This window comes from Schistocerca americana, chromosome 4 (assembly GCF_021461395.2).
Source record: "Schistocerca americana isolate TAMUIC-IGC-003095 chromosome 4, iqSchAmer2.1, whole genome shotgun sequence".
Lineage (NCBI taxonomy): Eukaryota > Metazoa > Arthropoda > Insecta > Orthoptera > Acrididae > Schistocerca > Schistocerca americana.
In genome coordinates this window covers 583,856,139-583,879,254 of record NC_060122.1, presented here as the reverse complement: position 1 = coordinate 583,879,254, position 23,116 = coordinate 583,856,139, and the positions used below count along the sequence as shown (strand labels likewise).

Sequence of the window (23,116 nt, the reverse complement as noted above, 5' to 3'; positions counted from 1 at the left end):
ACAGAAATTAGAGTCATCGTAGATTTAAAAGTCTTGTCAATTGCCGTGCTTCATTTCTGACTGTATCAATATTAGGCATACGAATAATATGAATATAAACATGACATGATATGTATATTCTTCCGAGTTTGCTGTTGTCTCACTCTAGTTTCGTAGTTTATTAGGCAGACAGGATTTAAATGAGGTAGCAGCAAACATGAAACAAATGCATGGCAAAATGTTTATATTCGAATTATTCTTATGGTGAAGGGAATACTGCATGTGATTCACAATTCATAAAAGTTCCTGTTAGCAACCATTTCTTCTTACAGGTAGGAAAAAATTCAGAACGTAGAGTTGGCCAAATTGACAAACATCCCAAACAGTCTTGCCAATCAGATTTTCATAGTACATTGAAATGCTGCTACATTCGAAGATGCACAATACGGAATTTGTATTTACTTCTTTGTATAATGTATGAAAATGAAAATGTAGTGGTTGAAACTCAGGGCGGAGAAAAAAGCTCGTCTTTCACCTATTTTTAATTTATTTACTGACACAGAGGTTTTGGCGCCAGAATTTATCTTTGTGCCTGCAAAGCATGCCTGTGTAGCGCTACATGTATTCGACGGCGGAAGTTAGTTGTGGTGGCACCTACCAAATTTTTCAGAACTTCCGCTTACTTTGCACTCGATTCTAAGCCGCAGGCGGTTTTTTGGATTACAAAAACCGAAAAAAAAGTGCGGCTTAGATTCGAGTAAATACGGTAGTCCCTTTACTTCTCTCCACTTGTGTTTAGGAAGCCATTCTTTTCCTTCCTTTTCCCTCTGTTCCCTGAGTATCTTCCTCCTTTGGGCCCCAGACAAGCCTTTGATCTTAATCTGGTCTAGCTTCTCGGTTACAGTTCCCACCTCTGGCTCAGGTCTAGACCCTGATTCAGTAGTGGAAGTGCCTTCCATCTGTTCAGTCCCCGATGTTTGGGTATCTGAGGCCTCAATTTGCTCCTCAGTTTCTTTTTCTGTAGTCGTGTTCGTGTTCATGTTGGCCCCCCAAGATTTGGGGATCTAGAAGGTCCACACCACGAATACCCCGCGCAGTGTAAGGCTAATTACTCAGGGAGGTCACCCAGTGTCCCTGAGGCTTCGTTTGTGACACATCTTCCCATGTGCCATGCACCCTTCAACACGGATCGCAATACACCTGGGCTTGGGTCAGAGAATAGGGTAGGCCCCCCCCCCCCCCCCTGCGGGTTCGGGGGTAAGAATAGGCCCGCGGTATTCCTGCCTGTCGTAAGAGGCGACTGAAAGGAGTCTCAACCGTTTCGGCCTTAATGGGTTGGTCCCCTAAGGGGTTTGACCACTATCTTTCAAAATTTTCTGTTAGTGCGTACCATTTGGGGAAGGACGCCTTACGTGGTGAATTATATATCCCTCTTGCCCTAAGATCTGGCACACCCGATATTGTCATGGAGTTGGACTTCCGTCGAGCTTCCGGCCACATTGGCTGCAGTGTGTTCCGGGTAGCATACATTCCCTCCATTGTGCACTTCCATCTTTGCCCTCGTGATGTACATGGATATTTCGACACCCGACATCCAGCATGGTAGCCAGTCCGTTGTGGTGGGGTTGTCATGTACCCTCTTGGTGGTAGCCCCCTGACTACACAGGGATTGCACTGCTGATGTCTGAGCTGCTACCTCCCCACGTATGCCAAGGAGTAGATGCCTATCCCTCTGGGCCATCGGGACTCCCGGCAAGGGCCATCCTGCCAGGTGGTCTTTGCTGCAGCTGGGTGGCGCCCGTGGGGAGAGCCCCTGGTCGGAGTGGGTGGCATCAGGGCGGATGACCCGCAATGAAGCGTGGTACATCGTCTCTCGCTGTTGGGCCTCCACCAGCAGTCTCTAAGCGATCGAAGTCTAACCTCAACGGGAAGAAATTTGATCAGAGATCGTTTCCCTCCCTGGCCACTCCATGGGAGGAACGCCTGGCTAAAGAAGGCAGTGGGGAATATTCACCCCGGTACCTCGTGTGTAAGTGGGTTGATGGGGAATTGTGTATGTCGACCAAGCCCCAGTTTTTTGTGGAGCATTTAGAGGACAAGTTTGGGGAGGTGGAGGGCTTGTCCAAAATGCGCTCTGGTTCTGTGCTCATCAAAATGGCATCCTCTGCCCAGTCACGGATGTTGCTCAATTGTGACAAGTTGGGGGATGTTTCAGTTAGCATCACGCCGCATAAGAGTCTCAACATGGGCCAGGGTATTATATTCCACAGGGATCTTCTTCTGCAGTCCGACGATGAATTACGCGCCAACATCGACCGACGAGGTGTTCACTTCGTCCGGCGCGTCCATCGGGGTCCGAGGGATAATCAGGTAGCCACCGGTGCCTTCATCTTGGCCTTCGAGGGTAATGTCTTACCCGAAAAGGTTAAGGTGATGGTTTACCGTTGTGATGTGAAGCCATATACCCCTCCTCCGATGCGGTGTTTTAAGTGCTGGAAGTTCGGGCACATGTCATCTCGCTGTACTTCCGGCATCACCTGTCGAGATTGTGGCCGTCCTTCCCATCCCGATGCTCCATGTGCCCTGCTTCCTATCTGTGTTAACTGCGGAGAACACCATTCCCCCTGCTCACCGGACTGTAGGATCTTCCAGAAGGAAAGGAAGATAATGGAATATAAGACTCTGGACCGCCTGACCTACACCGAGGCAAGGCGGAAATATGAGCGGCTACATCCTGTGCCCATGACATCCACCTATGCCGCTGCTGCAACACCGGTACGATCCTCTCCCGTGTCGACACGTACTGTTGCCTCTCAGCTATGTCAGAATGAACCGGCCCCCTTGGTTGTGGGGGGCACTTCCCCCTCTGTTGCTCCTGTTCCATCTACTCCAGGAGCAACACCACCCCAACCGTCGGGGACATTCGTTCCCCCTTCCCAGCCCTTGGGGCCCTCCCATCCCAGGCTTTGCCCAGTGCAAAGCGGACACCCGCAAATTTTTGAAACAACAATCGGTCGCTGGTCATAGGGCTTCACGGTCGTCATCCGTCCCTGAGACTGACCCAGTGGGGCCCTCCCAGCCAGACCCTCCAAAGGCACAGCGTGCAAAGCAGTTGAAGAAAAAGGCTCCCAAGCATCCTGACATTGTGGTGGCACCTGTCCCACCGCAACCTTCCAACTCTGCGTCTGAGGATGAGGTGGAGATCCTGGTGTCCGCTGCGGACCTCGATCTCGCCGGTCCCTCCGACGCCATGGAAAGCACTAGCACAGGTGCTCAATCGGAGGCAGCAGGTGACCCAGTGGCGTAATCTGCCTTCCCAGTCCCGTCACGCCTTTCCCAGCCTCCAGTGGAACTGCAGCGGTTTCTTCCACCATCTAGCTGAGCTCCGCCACCTTATCAGCCTTCATCCTTTCCTCTGCATTGCTCTGCAGGAAACTTGGTTTCCAGCAATGCGAACCCCCGCCCTCCGTGGCTATCGGGGTTATTATAAGAACCGAACAGCTTATGAAAGGGTGTCTGGTGGCGTCTGCATCTATGACCTTAACTCTCTTCACAGCGAGTCTGTCCCGCTACAAACAGCTTTAGAGGCTGTCACTGTTTGGGTGTGGACGCCGCAGGCTATTACCATCTGCAGTCTTTTCCTTCCACCGGATGGTGATGTCGCGCTGCATGTCCTGGCTGCACTGATAGCCTAATTGCCGCCACCTTTCTTGTTACTGGGCGATTTCAATCCCACAACCCTCTATGGGGTGGGACTGTCTCCGATGACCGCGGTCGTGCCGTGGAGCATTTGTTGGCTCAGCTCGACCTTAGCCTCTTGAACACCGGTGCTCCCACGCATTTCAGTGTGGCCCATGGCTCGTTCTCGGCCATCGATCTCTCTCTTTGCAGCCCCGGACTTGTCCCATCCCTCCACTGGAGGGTGCATCCTGACCTGTGTGGTAGTGACCATTTTCCCATCTATTTGTCACTGCCCCAGTGTCATTCTTCTGGGCGCCTGCCCCGCTGGGCTCCCCACGGGGCTGACTGGCAGCTTTTACTTCCGCTGCAACCATTGAGTCTCCCCCACAGGGCGACATTGACGAGGTGGTCCGTGTCTTAACCACGTCAATCATTTCGGCGGCCGAGGCTGCCATCCCCCGCTCTTCTGGACTCCCTCGGAGGAAGGCTGTACCCTGGTGGTCGCCAGAGATTGCTGAGGCTATTCGCGACCGTAGGCGGGCTCTCCAGCATCATAGGCGGTACCCGTCTCTAGAGACCCTCATCGCCTTTAAGAGCCTCCGTGCCTTGGCCCGTCGTCTTATTGCACGGCATAAGCAGGAGTGCTGGGAGAGGTATGTCTCGTCCTTGGGCTCCCGTGTCTCCCCCTCGCTCGTGTGGTCCCGGATCCGGCGGATTTATGGATACCAGACCCCTATGGGTGTCCATGGGATCTCCTTGGACGGCATTGTCTGCACGGATGCTGCCGCCATTGCTGAACACCTTGCTGCGCACTTTGCTAAGAGCTCTGCGACTGCAACTTATCCCCCCACCTTTCGCTCTCTAAAGGAGCGAGCCGAGCAGACGCCGTTATCATTCCACACGCGTCATTCTGAAAAATACAATGCTCCTTTCAGCGAGAGGGAATTCCTCGCTGCCCTCGCTGATTGCCCTGATACAGCACCAGGGCCAGACTGCATCCACGCGCAGATGCTGAAGCATCTCTCCAGGGACTGCCAGAGACACATCCTCACCATCTTTAACCGCATTTGGAGCGAGGGCGTGTTCCCGTCGCAATGGCGAGAGGGTCTTATTGTCCCCATCTTGTAGCCCGATGCGGACCCACTGGCGGTGGACAGCTATCGTCCCATTACCCTCACCAACGTTTTGTGCAAATTGCTCGAACGTATGGTGGGGCGGCATTTGTGTTGGGTCTTTGAGTCGCGGCCGGTCTGCTGCGAACAATTTGGAGCGGCTGGAATCTGCTATCCGTACGGCCTTTGGCCTGACGTCAGCATCTCATTGCTGTATTTTTTTATTTGCGGAAGGCGTATGACACCACATGGAGGCATCACATCTTTGCTACGTTGCATGAATGGGGTCTTCGTGGTCGGTTCCCGGCTTTTCTTCAAACCTTTCTATTGCACCGCTCTTTCCGGGTGCAAGTCGGTGCCGCCTCTAGTTCATCTTATACACAGGAAAATGGGCTCCTGCAGGGCTCGGTGTTGAGCGTCTCCTTATTTCTAGTGGCCATTAATGGTCTGGCTGCAGCCGTGGGGTCGTCGGTGTCTCCTTCTTTGTATGCCGACGACTTCTGCATCTCCTTTAGCTCCACAACTACGGGAGTCGCCGAACGTAGGCTGCAAGTAGCCGTTCGCAAGGCAGCATCATGGGCTCTGACTCATGGTTTTCAGTTCTCTGCAGCCAAGACTCGAGTTATGCACTTCTGCAGGCGTCGGACGGTCCACCCTCATCCTGAACTTTACCTCGATGGCCACCTGCTTGAAGTGGTGGACACTTGCCGCTTCTTAGGACTCGTCTTTGATGCCCGGCTCACATGGGTTCCTCATATTACTCAGCTGAAGCAAAAGTGCTGGCAGCACCTCAACGCCCTCCACTGCCTGAGCCACACGTCTTGGGGCGCAGATCGCTGCACGCTGTTGCGATTGTACAGAGCCCTTGTGCAGTCCAGGCTTGATTATGGGAGCCTGGCCTATGGGTCTGCATCACCCTCAGTATTGACGTTGTTAGACCCCATACACCACTGTGGGGTTTGGCTTGCAACTGGCGCTTTTTGTACGAGCCCCGTTGGTGGAGGCCGGGGTTCCCCCGCTGCGGATTCGCCGCCATCGACTGCTCGCCGACTATGCTGTCCACGTGCATTGCTCGCCGGGCCATCCCAATCATCGCCTGCTTTTCCCTGCCATGGTCCTCCATCTGCCCGAAAGGCGACCTAGGTCTGGGCTTTCCATAGCTGTCCGCGTCCAGTCCCTGCTGTCGGAACTGGGGTCATTCCCTCTTCTGCCTCCCTTCCGGGTCCATACACCTACACCTCCCTGGTGTTTGCCCCGTCCGTCCGTTCTGTCCGTCCGTCCGTCTGGACTTGGCACAGGGACCCAAGGGCTCGGTTCCGCCTGTGGCCCTCCGTCGCCGTTTTCTTGCGCTCCTCGCCTCATTTTCGGGCTGTGAGACTGTCTACACTGATGGTTCCCTGGTTGATGATCACACTGCCTACGCTTTTGCTCATGCTGCCCATGTTGAACAGCGCTCCTTGCCGGCTGGCTGCAGTATTTTTACTGCAGAGCTGGTGGCCATATTGCGCGCTCTTGAGCATATGCGTTCCTGCTCAGGTACATCCATCGCCATCTGCAGTGACTCCCTGAGCAGCCTCCAGCCCATCGACCGCTGCTATACCTCTTCTCCTCTGGCATCCTCTATTCAGGAGTCTGTTTTCGCCATTACCCGTTCTGGTCGTTCGGTGGTCTTTGTTTGGACACCAGGTCACGTTGGCATCCCGGGGAACGAATGTGTTGACAGGCTGGCCAAAGGGGCGATCGACGCCCCAGCTTTGGAGATCGGCCTCCCGGCTCGTGATCAGCAGCTGGTGTTTGCCGTAAGGTGCTTGGGATGTGGACTGCTGAGTGGCGTGGCATGACATCTCCGAATAAACTGCGGGCTGTTAAGGAGACGACCGATGTGTGGCGGTCCTCCTTGCGGGTCTCTCGCAAGGAGTCTGTTGTCCTGTGCCGGCTGCGCATTGGGCACACATGGATGACGCACGGCCACCTATTGCGATGTGAGGACCCACCTTTCTGTCGCTGCGGCTCTGTTTTGACAGTGATCCACATTTTATTGGACTGTCCGCTTTTAGCTGTGCTCAGGCAGTCGTTCGCACTGCCTGACTCGCTCCCTGCCCTTTTAACAGATGACTCTGCTATGGCTGTCTTAGTCTTACGTTTTATTCGGGTAGGGGTTTTTTATCATTTAATCTGAGTGTTTCTGTTTTATTTTATTGTTTTGTGTGTATTCTGGCCTCTGGCCTCCGGTTTTAAACTCAGTTTTTAATGTGTTTTCGGTGGTTGGCTTTTCCTTTTTTTTGTTCCTGTGGTCAGCCAACCACCGTCGCACTCCGTGTGATTTTATTTCGTTTTGTCTGGTCCTTGTCTACGTTTCTTTTGTTCTGTGTCGTCTGTCTCCTATTCTGTTGAACATTTTTTATTCTCTGTGGGTATTTTTAGTATTTTGGAAAAAGGGACCGATGACCTCTGAAGTTTGGTCCCTTTAATCCTTGAACCAACCAACCAATAGGGTAGGACTAGGAGTGGTTAGGGAAGATGGGACGTTGTGGGACACTCTTAGTCTGATCCATCGGCTGAGGCCTTTCCGGCAGTAGGTCCTCTACCTTTGGCATAGCCCTCATCTTCCCGTGGATACGCAAGCCTCTCCACCCGCACAGACAGTGCTTCGTCAAGGTGGTGTCCCCCGGAGAGGTGCATGGTACATAGTTTGTAACAGATTGTGAACATAAGTCAGTGGATTTTTATTCGTTCTCCTTATCTGTTACTGTTATGAAAAGTGTCTAAAGTTGTAATATTTTTGCAACATACCATTGGCACCCTGGGGCATTGTGGCTCACAGTTTGGGAACTGGATAATGTCAGATTTTTTAGATGTAAATGTTGACTGACTTTTCTATTCTCATTCGCTAGTGTCGTACGGTGTCATTTTCTGGGGTAACTCATTACTGAAGAAGAAAAATGTTTGTTGCATGGAAGCATGTAAGAAGGACAATGTGCTGTGTCCATTTCAGAATCTGTTGGAAAGCTCATTAAACAACTGCACGTTCTGACAGCAGTATCAAAGTACATTTACTCACAAGGAAGTTTCCTGTCAATAGTCAGTCACATTTCAGAAACAACAGTAACATTCATAATAAGAGAAATGACTGTTACCATCATTCACTCTGCATTAGTGTGGCACAGAAAGAAATAAGGTATTCAACTGTAAAAAGCATTAACCAGTTATCCAGCAATGTAAGAAATTTAATGTATATAAATAAAAATGTATATTTCTTTTTTACTCAAAATCTCGGAAAGCTCTTCACAGATTGCCTTGAAATTGTGATACAACATTGTATTCAAAGATGTTTGTCTTTTTTTATGTACCTATTAGAGCGCCATGTTTGAAAAATATATATGTAAGGGTGTGTAGGGGAGATTGAACTGTGAAATAATTGTTAAGAAACAAGTTCAGTAGGTTGTGCCCTTTCAGAATTATTTAGCATTGGCAATCCAGTCATTGGGTGTGCAAATTCAAGCACTTGCACGTGCTAAAATGTGGTAAGGCTCCGACATCTGTGGGTCCAAGAAGCACCACTTTTGAAATGCTCGTTACCATTTAAAATATGCCTTGAAGAAGCGAAAAATTTGAGCTAGATGAGCAAAAGCAAAATTTGTTCGGTTTGAGGAGACAGAATGAATTTGGCGATACAGCCTCTGGCCTTCCACATGTGGTGACCTGATTAGCTAACTCCAATGTTAAGTAATTCGTAAATGGCACAGCATGTTGCATTTTTTTTTCTTTCTTTAACAATTATTTCTGAATGAAGGCGAATTGTTACCAAAGGTCCGAAGAAGTTCATGACTGACTACACTAATAAACTTTCCGACACACGTATGTTCTTTCAAATGGCAATGCATTGATGGACTATTGGCTTAAGATTAGTATACTACTGCACAGTCTGGATCATCTGAAACATTGTAATACTGCTCATTCGCAGATTAAAACTATGCGAAATACTGTCGTTGAAGCTACTGTCCTCACAGATCCAGGAGCTGGAGAGGTGTCTGTCATGCCCTGTATACCAGTGATCCCAACCGATTTACCATTCTTTTAAGCAACTTCAGTTTCCAATTGAGGTTTCATCTGTGATAACAATAAAAAATACTCAAGTTCAGAGAGAGGGGAAAGAGGACAGAAAAAGGGGTGGGGGAGGAAATGGATATAGAGGGAAGAGGTGATGAATGGAGTGGGGAGGGGGGGGGGGGGCAGGGAGGAGGTGGACAGAGTGAAGGGAGGGAAGGAGCTAGGGTTTACATTCAATACCCACACGTATCTAGCAACTGCAAAGCACCACCCAGTTTCAGCCATTCCAATATCTGCTGCTACGGTGCCAGTGTACAGGCTAACATTGCGAAATTAAATGCATTAGAAACTTTTTCTTTTTTTCTTTTCCCTCTTTTCCATCCAGACAGCCACAGCAGTGTGTGGCTGGATGCAGCAAGTAGATAATAAAATTAATTTCAAAGATAGGTATTGAATTGTATGAAAAAAGTAGCTCAATACAATCGTGTACTGTAGTTGAGATGGTGTTAAATATCCTGGTCAGCTCACAGTGCTACTGTTAGCTTTCATCTGTGAAATGATAACAGTTGCAGGCAAAAATGGTAGCAGCCTATGGAGCTGTGACAATACTGAAGTGTCATCATAGAGATGTTTAAAAAAAAATTGCAGTACACGATTGGTTGAGGTAGACCAGCAAAGCTGCCACAACCAGTCCACTGCAGTTGTGAGGGAACATCTTATGCTCAGTCGACTATAAATGATCAGGATGTTACCATATTTTTTACTGGGAAGCGAGCAAAATGCCTTCTCCTGCTCACTTCTTGAAGGCGTGATTTGATGACTTACTGGCATCTATGTCAAAACTACTGCCACCCTCATGTGATAAATTGTATCATTTTTGTTAAGCTGTAGTTGGCTGTTATGTTGCCAGTGTGATCGAAACATTTTACTGCTGATACATGGATTGATTGAGTACATTAGAAATGGTTTTTAATTTCCTTTTCAGGCACCTGTTGATTGAATAAGGTAGTCACTTCATGAAAGCTATGTGGCATGTTGGACTGCATTTATGTGGTTTAATTTATTAAAAACTATTGTGAATGCCTTTAATTTTCACATTGTTAATTATCTGCTCAATTTTACTGACAGGCTTAGGCAATAAGAACATCTGTATGATATTAATAAGGTGATTTTTCCACCAGGTGCATATATTCTCCGAAACATATTTTTGCTGGCAGAATGTGTGATATTTTTACCAAAAATGATATGCAGAAGCTGCTACAAAACAAGCATGTCATGCTGATTGGCAGTTCAAGTGAGTGTTACTGTTTAATATGAATGATTTCACAATACTGTAATAAACATTCTGTTCCAACCCTGTGACTCTCTTTCTCTCATTCATTTACTCCTTTTGTGATTAATTGTTGAAATAGCAGTAGAAATTGGTGCTTTGTTCGTATTATGATCTAACTGTATAATAATTTATTTGTGAAGTGCTGGTCATCGTTGGAGGAATTTGGTATTTCACTCATTTCTCCCTTTTTTTTCTGAAGTTTCCAGAATTGGAATTCCTCTGTTGGTGATTCCATGGCGACTCAAAGTTACATTTTGAAATCAGTATTTCATTATTTTGACTTTTTATCAGTCTATAAATCTATATTTTCTTTTGTAAATAATTATATGTTGTGTTAGTCAGGCAAAGATCTGAAATTAATATTAAAGCAGGGAAGAGTATTAATATTACAGAACAAGAATGTAATTCATATTGTGACTTTTTACAAATTTGGGACATCCTATTGTTAATGTATGTTTTTGGTCAAAAGTGTCCTCGAACTGTTAGGAGTCTGGATCTGATTTTATCACAGAAAATGCATGTTAGATTGGCACTCAAATGATGCAGTTACAGACTTCTAAGAATATTTATACCTTGTAAAATATTGTAATATATTGAGGAAAGTGTATGATTCAATGTTATGTGACTCATGTTACTTGGTACTTACTGTTGGAAAAACTTTTTCCTGTGGGCAGAGAAACCAAAATATGACATTATTTACCAAATAACTGAAGATTAACATTCCACTTCTTAAACACCATGAAAAATTACAAGAGCACGACCTTTGGGGGAAAAAAACCGTGTAAATTCAATAAAAAGTCAGAGAACTAAAAATATCCTCCTCCATTGACATCAGGTGAATTAATTTTCACTATAATATTGTCCTGTGTGTAAAGAATCTCATCACATTTTACAGGTCATTTCCAATAGTGACCAGTACCCTCCAATGCACTGATTAGGTAAGAATTTCCAAAAATTGCACGCAGTTCTCCAGCACAGAATTTACCACCATTTTCTACTTTGCACCAGTCTCTAATTTTCACACTTTCTATAATTTCTTCAGTATGATGATCTGCAGCAGGGAAATTCTTTGGAGACTGCAGATAAGTTTGTAGTACCACTTTCTTGTAGTGAAAGTAGTGAATGCTTTTCATGTTTGATACTGATAATGCTGAAGAAAATATTTGAGTCAGATTAAGTTTCACATTGATTCTTTGAATTTCGTCAGTAGACACATGAAAAACCTGCTTAGTTGTACTTGCAGCTGCCTGAGCAAAAGTTGGTGCATTACTGACTAAGAATTTTTTCTTTTTTATTGCATTCCACACTTGGTGTTTCGCAACTGCAGCAGTTCCATCTACGGCTCTTTACTGTGGGATGCAGTAAAAAAGTTCAACTTCAATCATTCCACATTGTAGAATGATTGAAGTTGAGTGACAGCAGCAGGAATATATTTGTTTTTAAATTGTAAGGCAGGTCCATCCGACCACATTGAAACTACCCTCACATTTTCAGGTACAGTTGACAGTACGTTGCTAATGTACGCAATCATTGTATCCTTTGAATGGGTTAACCCGTCTGAAACAACAACAATTGGCTGATGAGAAGCTGAATGCGACTGTGACACAGTGAAAATTCTAACTTGTGCTTCTGCTCAATATGCACTTCACATTTTGTCCTGGTAAACAACCCTCAGACTTCAAGAAGAATATAATAATTCCAATCCCAAAGAAAGCATGTGTTCACAGGCGTGAAAATTACTGAACTATCAGTTTAATAAGTCACGGCTGCAAAATACTAATGCGAATTCTTTACAGATGAATGGAAAAACTGGTAAAAGCTGACCTTGGGGAAGATCAGTTTGGATTCCGTAGAAATGATGGAACACGTGAGGCAATACTGACCCTATGACTTGTCTTAGAAAATAGATTAAGGAAAGGCAAACCTACATTTGTAGCATTTGTAGACTTAGAGAAAGCTTTTGACAGTGTTGACTGGAATACTCTCCTTCAAATTCTGAAGGTGGCAGGGGTAAAATACAGGGAGCGAAAGGCTCTTTAAAATTTGTACAGAAACCAGATGGCAGTTATAAGAATCGAGGGGCATGAAAGGGAAGCAGTGGTTGGGAAGGGAGTGAGACAGGGTAGTAGCTTATCCCCGAAGTTATTCAATCTGTATATTGAGCAAGCAGTAAAGGAGAGGGGGGGAAAAAAAAAGATCGTAGTAGGAATTAAAATCCATGGATAAGAAATAAAAACTTTGAGGTTCGCCGATGACATTGTAATTCTGTCAGAGACAGCAAAGGACCTGGAAGAGCAGTTGAATGGAATGGACAGTGTCTTGAAAGGAGGATATAAGATGAACATCAGCAAAAGCAAAACGATATAAAATGTAGACTAGCAATGGCAAGAAAAGCATTTCTGAAGAAGTGAAATTTGTTAACATTGAGTGTAGATGTGTCAGAAAGTCGTTTCTGAAAGTATTTGTATGGAGTGTAGCCATGTATGAAAGTGAAACGTGGACGATAATTAGTATAGACGAGGAGAGAATAGAAGCTTTCGAAATGTGGTGCTACAGAAGAATGCTGACGATTAGATGGTTAGATCACATAACTAATGAGTAGGTATTGAATAGAATTTGGGAGAATAGAAATTTCTGGCACAACTTGACTAGAAGAGATTGGTTGGTAGGCGCATATTCTGAGGCATCAAGGGATCACCAATTTAGTATTGGAGGGCAGTGTGGAGGGTAAAAATCGTAGAGGGAGACTAAGAGATGAATACACTAAGCAGATTCAGAAGAATGTAGGTTGCAGTGAGTACCAGGAGATGAAGCAGCTTGCACAGGATAGAGTAGCATGGAGAGCTGCATCAGACCATTCTCTGGACTGAAGACCACAACAACAACTTGATAAACACAAGCATAATTTTCATCAAAATCAATACACAGCAATGCAAACGTCTTAGAATCTCGGCTCAGAACCATTTCCTTTTGCTGATAATAAGATGCGGACTGAGCTCTCTTATGGAAATCACGCATTTCACTGTATTTGCTGTAGAGCCTTCTTCATCTACATCATTCTCTGCAAGCCATCTAATGGTGAGTGGCAGAGGTTATTTTCGGTACCACTATCTTATTCCTCCAACCTTGTCCCACTCGTGAATAGTGCGTGGGTAGAATGAATTGCCGGTAAGCCTCTGTATTAGTGCTAATTTCTTGAATTTTCTCCTGTTGGTGAATACGCGAGATGTATGGGAGTGCGGGGAGGGGGAAGTAATGTGTTATCTGACTCCTCCCGACAAGTACTGTCCCAAAATTTCAATAGCAAATCTCCGTGATGCACAACTCCTCTCTTGTAGCATCTGGCAGTAGAGTTCGTTCAGGATCTTCGTAATGCTCTCTCGCCAGCTAAATGATCGCGTGACAAAACGCGCTGCTCTTCTTTGGATCTTCTGTATCTCCTCTATCAGTCCTACCTGATAGGGATCGCAGATAGATGAACAATATTCAAGAATTGGGTGAACAAGTATCTAATAACCCACTTCTTTCGCGAATGAGTTACATTTCCGTAAGATTCTTCTGAAGAATCTGTCTTGTGTCTGCTTTTCCCACTATCTGTTTTATGTGGTCATTCCACTTAAGATCGCCCTGGATGGTTACGCCTTGATATTTTACAGCTGTCTCCAGCTGTTGGTCATCAATAGTGTAGCTGTGCAGTAGAGGATTTCTTTTCCTACGTAAGCGCAATATGTTAAATTTATTTATGTTCAGGGTCAGCCTGCACCATTCATCAATTCTCTGCAGGTCGTTCTGCAAATTTTTACTATCTTCTGGCATTGCTGCTTTGGGATAGACAATTGCATCAGCTGCAAATAACCTTAAAGAGCGTCCGACACTTTCTACTAGATCATTTATATGTATTGTAAACAGCAACGCTCCTATTACAGTTCCCTGTGGTACTCCGGATATTACCTTTACATCTGTCGATTTTGTTCCATTAAGAACGTCATGTTGAGTTCTGTCTACAAGAAAGTCTTGAATCCAATCACAAGTCTGCTCCGATACTCTATAAGCTTATATTTTTTTCATTAATGCGGAATGGTCTCATATGCCTTACTGAAATCAAGGAACACGTCATCAACCTGAGCACCATTGTCCACTATGCTGTGGATCTCATGGAGGAACAGAGAGAGCTGAGTTTCGCAGGATCGCTGTTTGGGAAATCCATGTTGATTTTTATATAGGAGATGTTTATTTTCCAAAAATGTCAAATTCTTGAGCACAAAACATGTTCCATAATTCTGCATCAGATTGACGTCAACAATATAGGTCTATAATTGTGTGGATCTGTCTTACGGCCATTTCTTAAAAATGGGAATGACCTGCACTTTTTTCCAGTTTTTGGTACATTTTGTTGCTCAGGCAATCTACAATAAATTGCTGCTAGAGGGATAGCAAGTTCTTTTGCATAATCTTTACAGAATCTTATACGCATCTCATCTGGTCATGACACCTTTCCACTACTAAGTGACTGTAAGTGCTTTTCAAGTCCGCGATCGACTATCTCAATATATTTCAATGTTCATACAACAATTGAAAGGAGGGACAGTGTTATGATATTCCACGGTGCTACAACTTTGGAAGATCGAATTCAGTATTTCGGCCTTCTCTCTGTTAACTTCAGTTTCGGTGCCGGTGTTGTCACTGAGAGAATGAATGTATGATTTTGACCTACTTATTGATTTTACGTAGGACAAAAGTCTCTTAAGGATTTTACTTAGGTCGATTGACAATGTCTTACTTTCAAAATCGTTGAATGCTTCTCTCATTGCTCTCCTCTTGCTCATTTTTGATTTGTTCAGCTTTTGTTTGTCAGATAGGTTTTCACTTCCATTGAATCTGAGATGAAATGTTCTTTGTTTACGTAGCACTTTTCTAACACGGCTATTAAACCATGGTGGATCTTTCCCATCCTTTAAAACCTTACTCAGAACATACTTGTGTAGGGCATATTGAATGAAGTCTTTGAATTTTTTCCATTTGTTCTCCACATCTTCGTGCTCATCACCAAATATTTGATGCTGACTGCCGAGACAAGTTCAGATCTGTTTGTTGCCAGGAGGTCTTAGACATTACCCTCACAAGTTGGTTCTCTATCTGTCTACACAAGGTAATTTTGAGACAAGACATCCGAACAATGCCACACAAATCCCTGTCTCTGGCACCAGTTTTGACAGCATAACACTCCCACATGTCCTATTACAACTACATGATCAGGAAAATTACTGATAATATTCTGCAAGTTCTGTCTGAAGCACTCTACAGCTACAGATCCTGACTCAGGTGGTCTATAAAAGCATCCAATCACCATTTTTGATCGTTATTTGATTCTTAGTTTCACCCAGATTAATTCACATTCGGAATCTGTGATAACCTCACCAGATTTTATCATATTTTTTACTGCTATAAACACGCTGCCACCATTGGTGACTAATCTATCCTTGTGATAAACATTCCAATCTGAGCTTAGGATTTTGTTATCATTGCCATCTGGTTTCAACCAGCTTTCTGTTCCAAATACTATCTGTGCATTACAACCTTCAGAAAGCGCTACTAATTCTGGGACCTTTCTGTGGGTGCTCCTGCAGTAAGGTCACTGTGGCTGATTTAACAGGCAAATTGTCTTTGATCCCAAGGGAAGGGTTCTCTTACCTGAAAAAAGCCCCATGTGCACGCCACATGTACTCCACTCCTTAGTAGCCACTTCCTGTTTGTAGTGCATGCCGGACTTATTAAGGGGAACCCTACAGTTCTGCGCCCAATAGTGGAAGTTGAGAAATTTGCATCCGATACTGTTGCAGAGTCGTCTGAGCCTCTGGTTTAGACCTTCCACTCAACTACTCTACTTCAAACCAGAGGACCACGATCAACCCTGGGTACGATGCTGCAAATAGACAGCTTAGGCTACACCCCGTATGCGTTGCTAGTTGCCTTCACTAAATCAGCCAGCCGCTGAAAGGAGCCGAGGATGGCCTCAGAGCCAAACTGGCATGTGTCATTCGTGCCGACATGTGCCACTACATGCAGCTGGTTGCACCCAGTGCACTTTATAGCTGCTGGCAGGACCTCCTCCACATCGCAGATGAGAGCTGCCGGCAAACATACCAAATGCACACTGGAATTCTTTCCTGCCTTACCTGCTATCTCCCTGAGGGACTCCATCACTCACCTAACACTGGAGCTCCCAATGACAATCATAACCACCCTCTGTGCTTGTCTGGACTGGGCAGGAAAATTGATGGCTCGCCCAATAGGAGAGGCATGCTGTGCTGGCTCAAGAGTTATCAACACCACTTGGTAGCAACAGCCTGCGCCCTCTTTTGCCTTCCGCCCAGTGACTTGGGAACCCACCGCTGTCTGCCACCCATTCTGGGATGACGACGGACCAGTCAGATGTTGCATATCAGAAGCTGCAGCGATGTCCGTCTCACCAGAGGATTCCAGTGGCACCAAAGGTGTTGCAGGTCTTGTCACTGGTGCCCTGATGTCACTGCAACTTTGAGCATTAGGTAGAAGCTTGTCTATGGTAGCCAACGCAGCTTCCAGCTGTTTATGGGCAGCAACCAACTCTCCTTATGTCTGCTCACAACAAGCACAGTCCCTAGCCATATTGTACTGTATATAAAATAGATATAAGGTCTCAAATGGTGCTACTGAGTTAGAAATGTATACAAAATATACCAAAGGAGAATAAACATTGAAAATTGAAGCATAGGTTTTTCATTGAACGCTGAGACTGCAAGCTATTAAACAGAACAAATTTCTCTTTTGAAGTTGATGTATTTGCAGATATCTGTTATTAAAAACCCTGTTTACCAAAAAGTTACTGCACGAGATAAATTTTCAAACTAGAATGCACTGATCTAAACTGTATGATGTCTACTGGCACAAAAGTAAAACTTAGTGGTGTGATGGAGCTCCTGGTGATGGGAAAATTAACACTAGGAAGCCGCCCTACAAGAAGATATTCAAGAGACATACACAAAAACAAAACTACGATTAATTTTCTAACCACTAGTCTACACTATAAAATACACGTATAGTTCACTTCTTTGCAGAAGCAAGTGGGAAAAAAAGAAACAAAGACTAAATTCATTTACTATTTATCAGACAACTGTTGCTGCTGCAGCTGCTGCTGACACTGCTGCGTGTCCTCTCGGCTCGGCGGATGCTGCTACACTTTTTAAATGTTAATAACTGTAAAGCCATTTTCTTCCATCTTTCAAGTACACCATAATAAATTCACAATTTCCAGCTTGTCAGTTTTATGGGCTGTGTTGAAAACTTCACCATTTTGACATGTGTTATGTTCATTCCGAACAAAGCTCAGTTGGTGGCTGGCGTATGATGGTTAATATAAATGTGTTGCTGTAAGCTTCTTATGAAGGATGCTGATAGCATTCATGAAATTTCTATGGTATTTACACAAATATATCAAACAATGGAAAATCCAGGGTAGAATTTAACAATATTATGAGGAGGAAAGCTGCTACTCACCATATAGCCGAGATAATGAGTCGCGATAGGCACAACAAAACAGATTCACACAATTACAGCTTTCAGCCATTAAGGCCTTTGTCAACAGGACACACACACACACACACACACACACACACACACACACACACACACACACAAGTGCAACTCGCACACATGTCTGCAGTCTCAGGCAACTGAAACCACACTGCGAGCAGCTACACTGGTGCGTGATGGGAGTGGCAACTGAGTGGGGGTAAGGAGGAGGCTGGGACAGGGAAGGGGAGGGATAGTATGGTGGGGATGGCAGACACTGAAGTGCTGCAGTTTAGATGGAGGGAAGGTGGGGGAGGGGGGGGGGGGGGAGAGAGAAGTAACGGAAAGGAGATAGATAAAAAGAAATTTAAAGACTGGGTGTGGCGGTGAAATGACAGCTGTGGAGTGCTCGAATGGGAACAGGGAGGGGGCTGGATGTGTGAGGACAGTGACTAACGAAGGTTGAGGCCAGGAGGGTTACGGGAATGTAGGATGTATTGCAGGGAAAGTTCCCACCTACGCAATTCAGAAAAGCTGGTATTGGTGGGAAGGATCCATATGGCACAGGCTGTGAAGCAGTCATTGATCCTTTCTCATAATATTGTTACATTCCAGAAAATTTAGGTTTTTTTCTGTTGATTAGTACCATTTAGTACTATGTTCCCTGTAATGAAGGGCTTCCACTTTTAAATTGGACAGGTTCTATTTTAAAAAATTAATATTTTAGCTTTCAAGCGTAAAGTATGTCTTCACTGAACTTGTTTCTTATTAATTTCTTTGTTACAGTGTTTATTTCTAATGTCTTTGTTGCAGTTATTTCTCATCACTCTCTTTGTTGCAGTTATTTCTCATCACTCTTTGTTGCAGATATTTCTTACACTTTGTTGGGTGTAGTTGTTCAGTGTTAATTTGTTTACTGAAGAGTCTTCTAAGAAATCTGAGACCATCCAGTGAGTTCTGTGTTTTTGTGAGGAATTTGCCAGTTGTCACAGTTGCAGTGTGTGTTGTGAAAAGCATTGCTGGAAAAGTCTTCCGACTGGGGCCCCAGGAGAGTGAAGTGTGCTGACTATTTGCATATCCATGAAAGAGTGATATATAAGAAAAACAAAAAAAACAGGCTTTGTTCAGGTTGGAAGTAAGTGTTATCATTTGAAGACTCTGTCTGGAAGTGAAGGTGTTTCCAGTGACAACTTTTTGTGTTCTAAATGTTTTGACAGAACAACAACAATGATAGTATCTGAACAAGGTGAAGCCTCCCATGGCATAGATGATGCAGATTCTGCATCAAAAGAGGAAGAATTAAATACCCTGAGTTAGTCAACTACAGAGGTAGGTGTTTGTTCTGTTAAGAAACCGTGGTCAGGGAAGTCGAGTCATAAGCTCTATGCATCAAGAAAGTGCAGAGAAATTACTAAAGCAGTGGATGAATACACTATAACAGAACTGACCACATTCTTCAAAGTAAAAAGTCCATCATTCAGAAGAAAATGAACCAAAGCACGCTTGCACCTCTTGCCAGGAATTTTTCACAAATATCAATTGAGCTGTTGAATATTGTGCATTCTACAGCGAAAAGGTGCAAGGTTTAACTACTATTTCAGAGACATTTTCAAAGAAAACAATTTTGAACCACGTTCCATCAGTTCAAAGTACATGGTAGACAAATCAAGAATTGTGAGGTCTTAAAAGGAGTCTTTGGAAGACCAGATCCCTGTTATGGTCATCCTGTAGAAGCAGCTCAAGTTCAGATAGTGCAGTTATTTTATCTGGAAGATAAATGGGACTGTTTTCTCGCCAGAGTGCCAACATAAAAGACACTATAACTGTAACAGTTGAAGGTCAAAAAGTTGTGAAAGTGAAGAGATATGTGACTCGCAGTATTAAAGAAACTTTTGCAATTTATAAGAGCAATTATACAACTTCACATATTGTGGTAACTTTGAAGAACTTACTGGAGCACGTGACATATGATACCTTGGTTGGGCGTATGAAGTCTTTTGTAGTCTGTGACATAAAGCGAGAGACTTGTTTGTTTCAAGACTGCCCTGGAAAGGGAGGACTGTCTTTACAGACACTTGGCCTAGAAGACGTAGCAGATAACTCTGCAGAAATTACATATGCGACATGGGAGAAAAAGAAACTAATTAAGAAAACTGTTGCCTTTGACAGTTTCATTGATGAACTTGGTAAATGGTCAGTGAAAGCAGTAACACATTAGCATCTGAAGAAATTGCAACACCACCACATTGCTGAAGTGAAAGAATGTGTACAGGCTGAAGAATTACGTTTAGTACATCACTGTGATTTTGCTGAGAACTGATCGGTAATTCTCCCACAAGAAGTACAAGGGTATCATTGGAATGATGACTAGGTTTCAATTTTTACAGGAGTGAGATATTTTCGAAACAAGGCCACAAGTGTAGCAGTTATAAGTGATGATGCAGAACTTCACTCAGCACAAACTTTGCTAGCAATGCGCAGAATTCTTCAACTGCAAACGGGCAGAGAAGATCATCATTATTTCTGATTGTGCTCCTAGTCATTTTAAAAATCGTTACCAGCTCTTTGCATTGAGCAATTTGCTTGTGCCAATTGACTGGGTATGCACTGCTACTGGTCACGGGAAGGGGCCTTGTGATGGTCTAGGAGGCCTGCTGAAGCACCATGCCACAAAACAATCTTTCCAGACCAAATACAGCTGCAATTCAGAATGCTGAGGATTTTATGAGAGTCATGAAATCTTAAACCTCCACAGCCCTCACTCTTTTGTCCAAAGATGAAATCGAAGAATTCCGTGACCAGAAAAAATGAAAAATGGTCCAAATAAACTACTACTGTGAAAGAAATTCAGAAGACACATTTCTGGACTCAAATTGATGGGTGAACTCATATTGCATGACTTTAAAGGGCAAGAAAGAAGAAATTTCGTTCGTTCGGCCGACACCTAAGAAACAGCAGGATTATATTCAGATTCGCACCCTGAGCAGGGGGATGTTTGTTGCATGTGTGTATGACGGTGACTGGTGGATTGCAGAGATTATAGACACCAGTTATGAGTTAAACGAAATTGTAGTGAACTTAATGCTGCCACGTGGACCAGCCGCTGGATATAGGTTTCCAGCTGAAGGACAGCAACAACGCCATCAGTGCTCACTTCCTGTTCACAATGTTTTGAAGGTTGTAAGTGCTCCAGTTCCTATTGATTTAACAGGAAGGCATCACTCTATGTCAAAGGAAGATACTGAAGCAGTGGAACACATTTTTAGTTCATTGAGTGTCTAATTTCAGTACAAAATAGAGTCCACAGAAGTTGTATAAATTGAAACCTTTATGTCTTTGGACCTTTCAAATACATTTTGGGACCATTTAAAACGCTTGAAAAAGGAATCACTTACTCATCTTTCAAAAACTAAGATTATGTTAAGTAAGGCTACAGTAAGTTTTGATTTTTTTATGAGCCTGTTATGTGATAATAAAACAGGTTCTATGTATGTCAAAAGTTTCAGTTGTTTATAAAATGCGTTCAACCTAAAAGTGGAAGCTCTCCTTTTCAGGAAATGTAGAACTATATTGTAATAATCAACAGAAAAAAAATCAATTTTATGGATTGGCATTTTTGGGGGGGAAAAAGTCCATAAATTATAAAAGAAAGTTCAGAACGCTTTAGTAAAAGAAAATTTTTTCCAAAATTCACGTCTTCAAAATGGTATGCACAGTGTCATCTTTGGAGGGCTGTATCTCGGAGCAGAAATATTTTGGAGAAAACAAAGAATATGTGTTCATTACTTAGTCCTTCGTTTTAACGTATGCTAAATTCAATAACATCAGAGACTATGAAGGTAAGATTTTTTCGTAGTCTGCCTGAATTGATATGGACTATGCCATATTTCATATCCTCTTGGAGTAACTTCTGAATAGCTGTTTTTAGTTCAGCTTGTTCTGTTATGTTATTTTGTCCAACATACTTTTCAACTTGTGCAAAAGGCATCTGTAACTATAGTTATATACTTTATCTTACGGCAGCTCCAGTTGCATAAAAATCTGTATTTATTTCCACAACTGGTTTGCTCCCTGGGCCATTATCAAATTCTCGTTTATGGTCCTATTATCATTTAATTGAAACTTATATATTCTGTGACACCCCTCTGTTCTTGAATATTCATTTACAGTTATGTTTTTCTGCCTGATGAGCTTGCTTCTTTCTAGCTTTCTGTCTATTTTGATACACTTACTGGTTTGTGATCTTTCGAAATCCTAAATTTGCTTAAGACGGTCATATCCTGATGATATATCTGATTACTGCTAAAGTTTTCACATAATGAACATTATTCACGATTCAAATCTTTGATGAAATTCCCCGTCCTTACAAAATGAGAGAACATCATTTTTAAATAATTTTTATTTTATATTGTAAATGGAAAATTGATAGTCAAATTATTTTTCTGAGAGAGGTGGCACAAAGGCAAAAATGTGGATATTTATTTGGGAAGATTGTTTTTCAAATCCTGTTCTGTCATTCACATTTAAGTTTGCTGTGATTCCCTTAATCACTTAACACAAATGTCTGGACGGTTCCTTCAAAAGAGCATGCCCTGATGTCCTTAGACAATCTGATCCTGAGCTCCCTTTCTAATGACCTCATCAGCGGGATGATAAGACTTAATCTTCCATTCTTCCTTCAAAGTATTTAAGCTCAATAGCTACAGTTACATATCACTGAATATTTCTCATTTAAAACTATTGTATCAAGGTATCAAATTTAGATTTCTCTTAGTTGTTCTCTTTCCAGAAAAAGTATCTTCATCAACACCTCATAAAGCATTTTACTAGCAAAGGGCCAAGTTTACAAATTCCCTTAAGGGTGGTGACAACTGTGACAGGTACGTGTGTGACAAGCATAGCACCATGTTATTTGCTGCATCTGCATCCTTTTGTGCGCTGAAATCTTTCATCGCACTGTCATTCCTTCTCTTGCTCTCTTGCTCATGGTGGCAGCATTTGATTTCGACCTGGCTGTTCCATAGGTTCTGCCTTTCTTTCTTGGGCTATTCTTCCATTAACCATCTTTCAGATGAAGTGATTTGTGATCACCTTGTGGGTTTGACTATTTTCCAAATGTTTCTGTAGTGTGGATGAAATGAACACCGTAAATAATGCCTACTGCATGCTGTGTTAAAGATCATATGTGTGCAGTACCTACGTAGATCCATATTTGTGCTTCAAAGCCAATGTGGTGGGGGTCATTAGATACTCTTGAGATCTCCTGACAACACAGCGATCACACTGTTGATATCTGAGCAACTAACTCTATAGGCCCACTAAGGAGTAGATGTCCATCTTCCTGAGGCTTAAGGACTCCCGACAGTGACCATTCCTGAGCTTGGTGGCACCTGCCTCACCCTGGAAGGTG

General features: G+C 43.7%; 1 protein-coding gene across 3 annotated transcripts in view; it reads left to right on the top strand.

Annotated features, from left to right (window-relative positions):
* The window catches only part of LOC124612802 (PC-esterase domain-containing protein 1A-like), a 260,996-nt gene that overhangs the window by 26,997 nt on the left and 210,883 nt on the right, over positions 1–23,116 (top strand). For all 3 annotated transcript variants that reach the window (XM_047141219.1, XM_047141217.1, XM_047141218.1), the window contains one exon: positions 10,004–10,116. In XM_047141219.1, coding sequence (XP_046997175.1) covers positions 10,041–10,116 — 76 coding nt within the window. In that variant the 5' untranslated portion in view covers positions 10,004–10,040. The remainder of the gene's footprint in view (positions 1–10,003; positions 10,117–23,116) is intronic.